Here is a 13816-nt window from a genome sequence, read left to right as displayed (position 1 = left end):
ATCTGTTATAAAAAAATATAAATAAATAACAACTAACATGATTTAAATAATATCTCCTGAAACTGAAAAATCTGTTATCACCAAAAATAAATATAAAGAGATGCCGTGCCTCCTATTCTATCTAAGGCAACTTGACCTCCCTAACTTGTGCTTCCAGGTAGTAACATAAAATTAGTGCTGCCAGTTAAAAAAAAATACCATTCACCCAAATGATAAGGAATAATAAGGTAGATCTCTAAATTTCAATACAATTGTCAAGTTTTAAAGATGGTCGGGTGATGGATGTAGCATATCTAAAAACATTTGTATAAAACTGACTTTGTAGAAACGAAATTGTTACGAATATTGTGTATAGTAAGACTGGAAGCACTTCCCACCAAAGTTGGGACTTACAACGACTTGCCTTTACCAGAGCATGACAGTAAAGCAAAACAAGATACATTATTTAATATCACACAAAATAGCAACACCCCTAAGAATCCAATGGTCAGGATTTTTTATAGTTGGCAACCACAAGGGAGTGATGAACGTCAATCCTGTGCGAACCGGCTTCTTATAGACGGGACACTGAAAACGCAAAGTAACTATTAAATTTACTTAATTGAATTAACCGTTATAGCGAGAGTTAAAGCGCTAGTATTTTGTTTTCTTGTTTGTAATCAAATGTGATCTAGTATCGTAGAACTCTAAATGACGAAAATTTAAATAATTTTGTATTTTGCAAACTGAAACTGTTCACTTATTACCAGTAGGTAGAATGAAAATATATATTTTTCTTATGGCTCTTGGCACGATTTGTGCATTAGCCAGCGTCAAGTATAGGATTTTTTTAAATTCGTGCTTGTCTTTAGAAATTCGACTGTGTCCTCCACCGGGCGTGTGCTTAAACCGCACAACCGCACAACCCTCCCAAAGGCCGAGAACAAATTTAAATTAAATTAAAACTTGCCCTCAAACCGGGAATCGAACACGGTACCCCTCACCTAGCTGCCACTTAATAAGACCGCAAGGCTATGAGGCCCCCAATGAAAATATTAAGCGACGTCTTTAAATAAATAAAAAATAATGCAATACAACATAGTAATTCTTTTACAGTCAAACAACTATATGTGACAACTATTTTAAACCTAGATGTGTTTTTTAATGCCAAAGCAGACCTGATAAAGTTTAGGGTCCTTCGGTGCAGTAGAGTTAATGGCATACACATGGACCACAGGCAGTGCGGTGTATAGAACCTTTAGCGTTGACTCGCACAATCGTAAGTTCCGACGATCCCAGCCCGCGCCGTCAAGGAACAACCCGTGCACGAATACGCCTTCCTGGAATTCAACAATATCACTTAACCTTCGCCACCAACGGATTTTTAAACGAAATTTCTAGGATAAACGAACATCTCTTCAATGCAATGGCGATGAAAGAAAAATTAATAAAAAAAAAGAAAAAATATTATGACAGTAAAATATTCCACATGTAAATATTACTATACGTAGTAACATACGTCTGCATACAATTTATATGAGAAATTAAACAGCACCTCTGGTAGGCACAATTCTATAAATTTTATTGAAGCAATCGTTTTTTATGTCACGATTTTAAACATAGCAAAGTCACGGCAGAGCTCCTATAAACGCCTTCTTAAGTTGCACATAGATTTAGTTACTCTACTTGAACGCAAAAGTCAAATAAACCATCTGCAAATTGGTAAAAACCCTTACCGGTGGTGGCGCCTTAATTTCCTCGTAGGTAAACTTAGTGACGTCATTGTGTAAAGCAACCATGTCCAAGGCCCAACCTTTGTGGGCTCGAGTCACTTCCTGTCGCATCGCCGTCAGGAAACCTGGAACATTCATATGATCATTGATAATATTATAAATATTGACTCAAAATAAAAAATAAAAAACTTTTTATGAATGATTGGTGGACTTGTAGACGATGGGGTTTGAATTCCATCAACCGTAAAAGTCCGTCGAATAGTCTATATATAAGTCTAATTAAAATTTATAATTAAAACAATTTGCTAACTGCACATGTGTGAAAGGACTTAAAACATAGCTACTTGTTTAAAATATTGTTTTCCAAAAGTCGACCCTATGAAATGCATCATGAAGCAAGTGCGTAACCCACTAAGCTTCGCATGTTTATGTGCTAAAAGAGAATTCTTACAATGACTTTCTTTCTCAATTCCTTACAATTACTACATGTTCCGTTTCCGACTAAAATCTCCTGCCTTTTGCTTTATCCTCTATTATATTATAATGTATTATCTTTTTTTCATAATCAATATTAAGATTTGATATGTTTAATTTTTAATTTTAAATAGCTTATCGATTTGATGTCTTTGTTTATTTTTTACCGTTACTTGAAAATGGTATAAAGTTGAAACCATTGATAACCATAAAAAAAGACTCAAAGAAGATTATTGAGCAATGAAATAACCTTGAGGATTAAAAAATCCAGTCATCCAAAAAGAGAAAGGTCTTGCTTGGAAACACCACGAAGAGAATTGGATATTTCTCTCCAAAAACTCGGTAAACCAGAAACCCAGAGTTGATGAAGACCATGAGCTCCTTAGCCATATGTTTGGAACCTTGGCATCGTAAATGTTGTCCAAGGAGTCACGCAAGGCCTAAAACATATTTAACTTCATATGTCAGAAGTTGCCGCCAATATTAAATATGACATCGACACAATGGCAGCGTGCAATGGAACGCAATTTTCTAATCTGGGGGCCATAGACTCTCAGGAACTCTCTCAGGTTTGCTCAGGAACTGCTCAAGCGGTCCGTGTATTGCGAATATGAATTTAGTATGGAAACTGCAGATTGCCGTGCGGTGACCGCATATTGCAGTCGGTCTTGACTGCATAACTCGGTCCGTCTATGGCCCGCTTATGAAATATCTGTTTATTTTGTAAATAAGAGCAAATTTTAATCATAAATCCTCATAACTAGGGTTCGCCTCAATCCAATATTAAATTATTACATTTTTAATCATTGACAGCCACAAATGAACAGCTTTATGAATTATTATCAATAACTTGAAGAATGCTAAGCCTTGCACGAGTATCGCATAATAGTATAATCCATGTATTGTTAGCGGACTAACGCCATCTTGTAGCAGAAACCTATATAAAGCGTGGCCACACCGGCGTTGACTCACTTTTTTTTCGAGACTTCGTGCGGAACGGACTTGTTACTAACCTAACCTCAGTAGATTTTAAAAGTCTAAAGTACCTACACGTTCTAATCTTTTGTGTTAACTAATAGTATAATATATTTTTTCTAATAAGAAGAAAATATAATTGTAAATGTGGAGAACATACTTCATTCATAATAATAGTTCCGTCAATAGCGAGGAGGAGGTCCTTTAAAGTAGTTCTAACGAGGGATATTACTTTCTGCATTCGGTCTATTTCTTGTCTCAAAAATATCACCATCGAGTTAAGCATACCATAATATCTTAATCTGAAATCATACGAATAAGATTAAAATAAACTTTCCGAAAATAAAAGAAAATCTAATAGTTTTAGGTACAGTCAACCTAAAACTATTAGAATTTTCATTGTTTTGAAACTCTTGCGCACTTCAAATTTGAGAAGCACATTTCACACATCTTTTGTGTCTTCCATTTACTTTTGTTTCCTCAAAGGAAAATTTAGATAGAGAGGCTTTCTATACTAATAATTCTAGAACTAAGAAAATACCTCTCTTTTACTTCGTGAGGATCAAAGTTGGGTGGAACTTTTTCCAGCATCTCTTTACTCTGTCTATACACCGACGCCTCTCGGGTTTCTCCGCCCCCAGAACTTGATTCTTTCGGTTGAATGGAAAGAATTGTGTCTAGTAGTTGCTGTGTCACACTACGCTGGTACCTAGAATAATAATTAGTATGGATATTGAAAATTGGTTAAGTCAGCTCAAATTATCCTTAAGGTTTCAGGACTTAAGATAGTATTAGAAGATAGAATACGAACATATTTTTACAAAGTTAATATATTATTAAGAAATTACGACTGATAAATGCAAAATAAAGTAAAACAATAGTAAATCATTGATAAGTTGTGTATATTGTTCGGGGTGCTGCCGAAACACTTTAATGATATTTAAATAAAAGATTGCTTTGCTCTTAAAAACTAATTTAATGAGTGATCGCGGTGATGGTTGATGATACACTGATGTATATAGAAATTAGAAAAGCGTCGCGCGCAGGCGGCGATCTAACTATGTGTACTTATGCTATTTTACAAGGTGTTCGGTTACTTTCCGAACAATATAGTATAATTTTTTTCAGAGCAAAGGAAATTAAAATTAAATAAAATGTCTTACGTAATATCAGCATTTGTATGCAATCCATAAGCCTGTGGCGGATCGACAGTTTTCATTTTGTCAATCTCCTCAAGATATTCTGGGATATTTTTAAATTTCATGATACCATAGCTCTTATAAAACTGGAAATCTTCGTCAAACAATTGATCGGCGAACCACACTCTTGTGAATGTGCCGAGAAGTCGATTATCATAGTCGTCTGTTACACGACCGCCGTATTGTACTGCAGATATCATATATCTGGAAAAAGATTTTCACATTTAACTTTATGAGAATAGTTTGACGACTCATTGGTCTAGTGGTTAGTACCCCTGACTGCGAATCCATGGGTTACGGGTTCGATCCCCGGCTGAGGCGAACATCGATGTGATGAGCATTTGGTGTTGCTCTTAAGCTGGGTATCGATTACGCGCTCCTGGAGCGCGCGCCATGAATGACCGCTCCGAGAGTGCGTTCCGTGAAACGCGTTCCAAATATTTGAAGTATATCAACTAAGCGCGCCTGGCGCGCGTGGCAACTGTTCCAGTGTTCGACCCTTCATAATGGAAGCCAGTCGTGTTCAATTTATAGTACTGATTTCTCTCCCAGCATCTTTTCTAAGCGATTTATTATGATACGAAGAACTTTTGCTATTCCACAGCAGTTCTTTTGTACCATACAGTTGTATTAATTTACGGCAACTTTACGGTTATCCATAATTGGGAGCGCAACAAACACAAAAATACGATATGTCCGTCCCAACTGGCACGCGCGCCACCTTTGATGCGTGGTAAAAAACCGACACCCGTCGGAACGGACCGCTCCGCGTTCGGGCGCTCCAACGAACACATTGGCGCGCGTTCCAAAGTGGTATCCATTGCGCGCGGCTGGAGCGCGCGCCAATGTTCGCCCTCTTGGAGCGCGTAGTCGATACGCGGCTTTAGGTCTTGGGTGTTTAAAAATAAAATAAAATAAAATAAAATAGCCTTTATTGCTGAACTTATTCTTACAGTAATTTTTCTTACAAATACGTTTATAACTTTTAACAGTTTCTTTTCTTTTCATAAATCCGGTATCGGTAAACGGTCGTTTCTACATTTCAGCTTGTCTTTCGACATAGGCCTCCTCTAAAGATTTCCACTCTGTTCTATTTTTCGCTATGCGCGTCCATATTGGGCCCGCCACTTTTTTGATGTCGTCCTCCCATCTTCTAGTCTGTCTGCCTCTGTTTCTTTTACTATCTCGTGGTTGCCATTCTGTTATTATTCTCGTCCATTTCTCCTTCTTCTCTCTTATCATATGTCCAGCCCACCTCCACTTTAAGCACCTGTATGTTGTGTATGCATTCTTAAATTTTGTTTTGTTTTTGATACATTTTAGTTTAACTCGGTCTTTTCTTTTAATTCCTATTGTGCTTCTCTCCATTCCATTCTGACAAACTTTTATTTTCCTTGCTTGTTCTTCTGTCAATGCCCATGTTTGGCACCCATATAGTAAGCATGGTAAGATACACATATTGTATATTCTCCTCTTGTTCCTCATAGACATATCCTGGTTCTTCATGACTTCACTGAGTGACCAATATCTCTTCCAAGTATTAGTTATTCTTCTTTCTATTTCTTTTTGCATACATTCCTCAGTAGATATTAACTGTCCCAAATACACATACTCCTTTACATACTCTATTTCTTCATCATTTACTGTTATGGACTCTGTTTGTGAGGAGTTAGACATTACTTTTGTTTTCGTTAAGTTCATTGACAGGCCTGCCTTCTTACTTTCTTCCGCTAACTGTTGCAACATTTCCTTTAGGGTTTTCGGGTTTTCCGAAAATAAGATTAGGTCGTCTGCAAAGCGTAGGTGACTCAGATTTTCGCCATTTATATTTAGTCCTTTATTCGTCCAATCCAGATTTCTGAATATCATTTCCAGAACTGCTGCAAATATTTTTGGTGAAATTGGGTCTCCCTGGCGTACACCTCTCTCAACCGGAAATTCTTCGCCTATAGATTCTAGTTTTACTTGTGCGGTGCTTTTTGTGTATACGTTTTTCAGTATCCGTATGTATTTTGCATGTACGCCTTGATCTTTTAATGCGTCCCAGATAAATCTATGTTCAAGTGTGTCGAATGCTTTGTTGAAATCCACGAACCCTATGTAGTAAATTTTGTTATATTCTTTAAATTTCTGGAGTATTTGTCTAAGGGCGTGTATGTGGTCTATTGTTGAAAAATGTCTACGGAATCCAGCTTGTTCTTTGGGTTGATTTTCTTCAAGTGTGTTTGTGATTCTAGATAATATTATTTTTGAAAACACTTTGTAAATATTGGACATTAAACTGATTGGTCTGTAATTTGCTATATCTCCTTTGTCACCTTTTTTATGTAGTAGTATAATTGTAGATTTTGTCCAATCCTCTGGAATGTTTTCCGTTTTGATAATTTCATTAAATATATCTGTAAGTCTTGGAGCGATTACTGGTAACGTTGCTTTTAGAAGTTCGTTTGTAACAAGATCAGATCCAGGGGCTTTATCGAGTTTTTGTGTATTTATTGCTTTTATGGTTTCTTCCTTCATTATTTCCGGTATATATTCTTCATTAGTTATTTCGTCGTTTTCTTTTATAGTGTCTTTCTCTTTTTGACTTCGGTATAAGTTTCGGTAGAATTCTGTAGCGATTTTTAATATTTCGAGTCTTTTACCTGTATTATTGCCATCTTTCTTTCTCATACTTGGTATCCAGTCCTTTTTGTAGTTTAACTCCTTCAATGCCTTTTTTATTCCTCCTGTCTTTTCTATGTAACTTTTCATTGTATTAGATCTTTTAGTTTTTCTTTCTTTCCTAAGTTGTTCACTGATCTTTTTGCTTACTTCTGTTACTCTTTGGCGGTTTCCTTTAATTTCCTTTTGTCGTAAAAGTTCTTTTCGTTCTTGTAATAATTGTTTGATTGTAAGTGAGACTTCTTTCTTGATACTTTTGTTTGTTTTTCTGGTTACTGTTTTTAGTTGATTTAGTAATAGGTTGTATTTTTCTTGTATCGATGGATATTCTTTCTTCTCTAATTCCGCGGCATCTAGAGATGTTTGAAGATTATTAAGTAATAGTTTAGGGTCACCTGAGTATTGTACCGCTAATTGTTTATTTTGAAATCGTCTTGTTTTCTTGAACATTCCTGACATCGCAACTCGAACCATCCTATGGTCTGTGTGGAAGTTTAAATTGTTTATGATCGAAATGTTCTTGAAGGCTTTTCTATTATTAGACATAATAAAATCGATTTCATTCCTATATTGTCCATTGGGTGAGATCCATGTCCATTTTTTTGATGGTTTCCTTTTATAAAAACTGTTTAGAATACTTAATCTGTTTTCCAGTGCAAAGTTTACTAGTCTTGTTCCGTTTTTGCTTCTATTTCCATACCCCTAGTTTCCTATGGTATTTTCTTCCCCACTATTTTGAATCCCAATTTGTCCATTAAAGTCTCCCATCACGATGACGTTTTTGTGTGCGTTATCAATAGCGTTTTGGAGATTTTCATAGAATTCCTCAATTGTTTTTACGTCCTCTTTTTTATCAGATTCAGTTGGTGAATATGCCTGTATAATAGACCATCTCTCTTCTTTATCTCCGTTCACGGGCAGTTTTATATTAAGGATTGCAATACGTTCCGAGAATCCACTAAGTTCTTCTATGTTGTTGACTAGATTTGCTTTCACCATGAATCCAACTCCATACAGCCCGGGCGTCTCCCCTTTATAATGTAGTACGTATTTGCCATGGTTTTCTATACCTTCTCCAAATCTGCGCATTTCGCTAATACCTATAATATCCCACTTTAACTCTTCTATTGCCAGCTCTAGTTCTTGGAGTTTTTCAGGTGTTCTAAGAGATCGACAGTTAATAGTTGCTATGTGGATGTCATTTACTTTGTTTTTCATGTTAGTGTTATTTTTCATGTTAGTGTTATTTTTTTCCTTTAGAGGGTCGTGGTCATTTTTCCCCACGATGACCAGTCGGCTTGGGGAAGTATTTTGTTTTGTTATTTTATGTTGGTTCATGTTGAGCTGTTTATTTTTCCGTTTACCGACAGTTAATTGTTATTCTTTGTTAGTTGTTGTCTTAGCGGGAAAAGACGAAAGAGAATTAGCTCTAATCCTCATTACGTCGAAAGCATTTGGTCTATTGTTAATCGGCGGCATTAGAGTTTGTTGTTTCCTTGGTTGAGCATTGTTTTGTGGGGATGATGACGTTTCTCTTTTGCGCTTTTCCTTATTTATGTTAGTATTTTTTTCTTTTACTACTAGTTTGTCAAATTTCAGGTACGCGATATTTCCCTTTTCTCTCTCCTCTTTTAGCTGCGCCTGCAACGTTTTCCTTTTCTCTATTACTTCCTTTGTGTAGTCTTCTGTAACATATACATTTTTGAAGTTTTTCTTCTTTCCCATAACTTCATTCTTCTTCCATTCGCTCGTAAAGGAAATCAGAATTGGTCTTGGTTTTCCAGAAGACTTTCCCTTTCCTAGACGATATATTTTGTTTATCTCATGTTCTTGTAATTGTATGTCAAGGTCAGTTTTGAAAATATGTATTGTATTTTGTATTAATTCTTGTGTAGACCTTTCGCCTTCATTTACTCCAAACATTATCAAATTGTTTTGCTTCTTTCCTCTTTTTAAACTTTCTACTTCCTTTTCGAGATTTTCTACTTTTATTTTTAAGTTTCTATTTTCTGTTATAATAGGTTGAAGTTTTTCGTCTAATCTCTCCATTATATTATTTGTTATCGAATCTTTCAATTCTATTGTTTGGTTCAAGATTTCATTCTTCATTTTATCAAACAATAGTTGAAACTGATCTTCCATTCTTGTAAACTAAATCTGCGTGTTATGGAACGTAATTAGTGGTAGTTTTTATTTACTTGCTCTGGCAACACTAGTTAGCTGTTGCTGTGACAAGTGTCAATGTCATTGATCTTTTGTCTATGCTCAATATGATTGGTGAATTTCTAACCTCTAATTATCACTTTTTGGAGATACTTTTGTTGAAATTCAAGAACTTACGTGATATTGTGTGAAATCGGTAGTTCCACTACACGGACGACACTTCGATTTGTGTTTTGTGACGTCGCAGTCTCAAGAACAGTGTACGAAATTATTTTTTAGCACTCAATATTACGGAGCTACACAATTACGATGCTTACAGTATGACAGCCGGAAACGGAGTTTTTTTTTTGGGTGTTTAAATATGTATTAATATGTATATCTATCTATAATATGTATGTATATCCGTTGCCTAGTACCCATAACACAAGCTTCACCAGCTTAGCATGGGACTAGGTCAATTGGTGTGAATTGTCTTTAAAAAAAAAAAAACTTAAAGCAAATCAGTTCAATTGGACCGTTACATCTTGTGTAACACCTCTGTGTCAGTTTACTACAATTTCCCAGAAAGAAACGAAATATTTACAAACTAATTATTACTTACAATGTCAGGTAACATTTTAAACTACATATTGTTAATGTAAGTAGATAGCAAAACGCTAGTACCTCACGGTGGTCCAACTGACAGACTGGCCAGGCTCCAATATATCTAAATGATTCTGCACAAACATGCAAGAAGCGAGCCAATCGGCGGAATTGAACTCGTAAGGGATATTCCATCCGAGAGGACCAAATTTACGCCTCTCTTGAACCACAGTGTGTAAGAATGATATTGTGTATATTAGGGGAAGGTAAAATGGGCTGTCGCTGTAGTCCAAAAAGTCTTGACTCATGGAATCATACGTGCGCATTAAGCCAGCTTTGATACCTTTAAAGAATCGTGGATTAAGTATAGGTAAGAGTTAATAATATATTCTGGGCATATGACGGAGTTTGTGCACAGCCCTGCGATTCTGTAGCTCACTTTTCGAACTCACACAGCAGTTTTCGGATCGGCGGTCGCTCTCAAATCAGTCGTGAAGCAGTCAGTTTAGGATTTGGCATTCTGAAAAGGTGGGAGCTTGTAGTTTATTGTTTATCAGAATGCCAAATCATAAAATGTCTGCTTCACGACTGATTTGAGAGTTCGAAAAGTGAGTTACAGAATCGCAGGGCTGGACACTCTTTCTTCCCTCACTTCACTCTAATTTTTTGCAAGCTTTCTCGTTTGAAAACCAAAGAACTTATTTTTATGTTTCACTGATTCGGACCACTTTGAACCGAATGTGTGACTAAGCTCTTCTCCTTAAGAGTGAAGGCGAGTCCCGCTTGAATCTACTGAACTGGTTTCTGATGAATTCTTACATAGACATGAAACAAAGATAATTGCTTAAAAAAATAAAACGAAACGTAAATATTAAAAACATACCTGATGGCGGCTCGCATGTATATTTGATTGCCATTTGTAGCAATGTGATAGGAAATTTATCATGTGGCTCTGTGGTTATCCATAACCTAAAAAAAATATGAATAGAGAAGATAATTGCATGAGAAAAAAGGGAATGAGATATATTTTCAATTAAGAATTGGTGAAACACTATAAGCTAGAAAATCTACCTAAACATCTCATGAACTTTTTCCGGTTCCTTTTCAAGTTCAGCAAACTGTTCCATGATTTCAATCATGTACTCTAGGCCCAAGTGACAGTTTTGCAGTAGCACCCATAGACCCTGGAAAATTCATAAAAATACTTAATATAAGAACCTAATGTTAAAAAGAGAAGAGAAGAGAAGTTAAGAAAGAGAAGAGATTGTAATATGTCCTGAGTTTTAGGCGAAATCTTTGATATTCTAGAAAACAGCTATGTATATATATGGAAAACCTAATACTCCAGTTTGAAGGTTTCATTTACATTGAAAAGCTCATTTAATATAAATGAAATAGATCCAATAATTGGCTCGTCTAGTTTTTATATCAACATATCTGTTCTAAAGGGGGCACGTGATAATGGGTTAAAATGTGATTCCATAACATAAGAAGATATACATTTTTGCTCATGTGTTTCGTAAAACACAAACATTTAAATGCATACCAATCTATAATCAAATGCAAAGGTAATACTAAATCTCCATACCTCTTTCAAACCCCTGTCAATCAGCTTTCTAGCATGCACTTCCTGCCCCTGTCCCATGGATATAGAAGAACAGAGATTTTCCAATCTCTTCGCGGTAGTTTCAATCGACGGTGTCGGGTCTGAGCCCATAGCTAAGAAACCAATCAACGGAACCAATGGGCGAGACTCTAAAACCATGCCCTGTAATTATAAACACAAGTATGAGATATAAGATTGAAATACGAAGATTTGTTACAGTTTCAAGCTCTAAGAACATTTAATTAACGACATACCTCATAGTTAACGATGACTGCCTCAGAAAATCTTGCACCCATAGAGAACACCACATATTTTCTGCAATCGAAAAAGCATGATAATAATAATCAATAGGATGTTACATCAGAACAAGTGTTAACTTTGCATATAGAAAGAAAAAAAAATAATTGCATATGGGTTGAAATACAAATGTTGGGAAGTTGCATACATAATCACCACGTATGTAGTACACAAACTAAATTTAAAAAAAATAGAAATTACTCACAAGCTTTGGGCCAAAGTTCTATCAGGACACCAAGCTCGTACCACAAGTAGTTTCCTAAACACGTCCAATGTATGAAGACCATCAGGCAAAGGTTCATCTTCGGGAGCTTCTTTGTCAAACCTATATATATACATACATAAATACTATATATATACATAAATACTAAGCATCTAGGTATACTATTTTTCATATATTATCATCTAAGTAAAAATTATGTTATTAGACAGTCAAGACAAGAGTTAAAATACTTTTTTATAGCTGATATTTTAAATTCTTGTTCTATTTTGTAATACATTTTGGATAGCAGTGGGATTATAATAATCCTTTATCAGGAAATGTTATAATCGAGTCAATTTACCGTCGATTTTCATTGTTGCTTTGGTTAATAATTATTAATTAATTGTTTCAGTTTGGAATCATTACTTAAATAATAGTACGAATATTGTTACGTCCAAGAAGAGCAGAGCATATGGCTCTAGTGGGATCAAGGCGCCATTTTAACTTTTGACGGTGCGTTCAGGGAACACGGCACAGTACTGATTGAGTAGAGCATTGGGGAAGAGACGTTGGACCGGGGTTTATGAGATTTGTGGTTGGTTAGATTGTGATTAAGTGAGATAAACTTAAACCCGCCTCTCGTTATAAAATAATCTAAAGTGTTATTTGTAATGTTAAAAGGCATCAATTTAAATTAAATATTGTACTATAATTATTCATGTCTTTTATGCTCGCACTTTAACCAAATAACGCCAACTAAACCCGATAATGACGAAATCCAAATCGATTAAGTGATGATATTTCTCCGACATCTATACTAATATTATAAAGAGGAAATGTTTGATTTTTTGTTTGTTGAAATGAATTGAAATGAATAGGCTCCGAAACTACTGGACCGATTTCAAAAATTCTTTCACCGTTGGCAAGCTACAATATTCCCGAGTGACATATAATAGGCTATGTTTCATTTTCAAAAAAATTAGGGATGCTAACTAAAACTTGAATAATCTAACCCGAGGTGTAAAAAAATAAACAAAAAACTTCATTCAATCGTGTGCGCTGCGAAAACTATTAATGATAGAACAAAATGATGTATGGCAATTTTTCAGGACACATCACTTAAAAATGTCGCGACAGCATGTCTCTTTTATAGTTACGTCACAATAAGCGTCCTTTTATTAATTTTTTTTTATTAAAATAGCACCGCTAGAAAAGGCTTTTTATTCGTACCTAGGTATTGATCCTTATCAAAATAATTACCAACGTTTCACATAAGCTCCAATTTAATGGCATAACCACCAAAAAAGCATGGTGGATTGGTGACTTGGATCCTGCCTTTTCTCTTGAATAGTTTACTACTATGTAATATAACAAAAATCTTAGCCACAGCAACGCTTGGCCGAGTCTACTAGTATTATATAAAATCATAATAAGTATTTACCAAGTCTTCCAACCCTTTTCATTATTGGTGACTTGGTTTAATATATTAGTGTATTGGCGCAGATTTGAAAGCTGCACTAAATTGAGCCACGACATATCTGTCACCCACTTAAATGGCTTCGGGGGACATGCGTTCAGATCTAAAGCCGCTCCACCTGTACAACGACATCTAGCGTTACTTTTAAGAAACGTTATCGAAATTAATCAATTAAATATTATTATATTTGATATTATATTAGATATACATATTTATAAATAATTAAATTAGCAAAACTACCTTTGATAAATGTTTGGAATTCGTCATAAGTAATGTATTCTTTTTGTAAATCAATTTTCAAAGTCAAAAGTAGCGTAAAAAGGTATTTATGACTCTCATAGAATCCTCTGCTGATATACTTCCATACATCGTAGGTCTGTAATAATAACTTCCAATAAGTTTTCATACCCATTTTGATTGGCCTAACCCATAGACTTAACGACGGACATGTCCTTAAAACTCTGC

At 35.4% G+C, this 13816-nt stretch overlaps 1 protein-coding gene across 1 annotated transcript in view; it reads right to left on the bottom strand.

The window, feature by feature from the left end:
- Positions 1-265: 265 nt before the first annotated feature.
- LOC125063711 (dynein axonemal heavy chain 8) overlaps positions 266-13816 on the bottom strand; it is a 61735-nt gene continuing 48184 nt past the window's right edge. Inside the window, exons 77-91 of the mRNA XM_047670295.1 lie at positions 13592-13727; positions 13316-13469; positions 11878-11997; positions 11630-11690; positions 11358-11537; positions 10841-10953; positions 10653-10738; positions 9851-10112; positions 4325-4564; positions 3703-3870; positions 3322-3463; positions 2437-2626; positions 1716-1837; positions 1158-1319; positions 266-567 (exon numbers count right to left, since the gene is read on the bottom strand). Coding sequence (XP_047526251.1) covers positions 442-567; positions 1158-1319; positions 1716-1837; positions 2437-2626; positions 3322-3463; positions 3703-3870; positions 4325-4564; positions 9851-10112; positions 10653-10738; positions 10841-10953; positions 11358-11537; positions 11630-11690; positions 11878-11997; positions 13316-13469; positions 13592-13727 — 2262 coding nt within the window. The 3' untranslated portion in view covers positions 266-441. The remainder of the gene's footprint in view (positions 568-1157; positions 1320-1715; positions 1838-2436; positions 2627-3321; positions 3464-3702; positions 3871-4324; positions 4565-9850; positions 10113-10652; positions 10739-10840; positions 10954-11357; positions 11538-11629; positions 11691-11877; positions 11998-13315; positions 13470-13591; positions 13728-13816) is intronic.

The sequence above is a fragment of the Pieris napi genome, chromosome 1, assembly GCF_905475465.1.
Source record: "Pieris napi chromosome 1, ilPieNapi1.2, whole genome shotgun sequence".
Classification (NCBI taxonomy): Eukaryota; Metazoa; Arthropoda; class Insecta; order Lepidoptera; family Pieridae; genus Pieris; species Pieris napi.
Note: the sequence above shows the minus strand (reverse complement) of the source record. Positions and strands in the feature narration are given on the sequence as shown.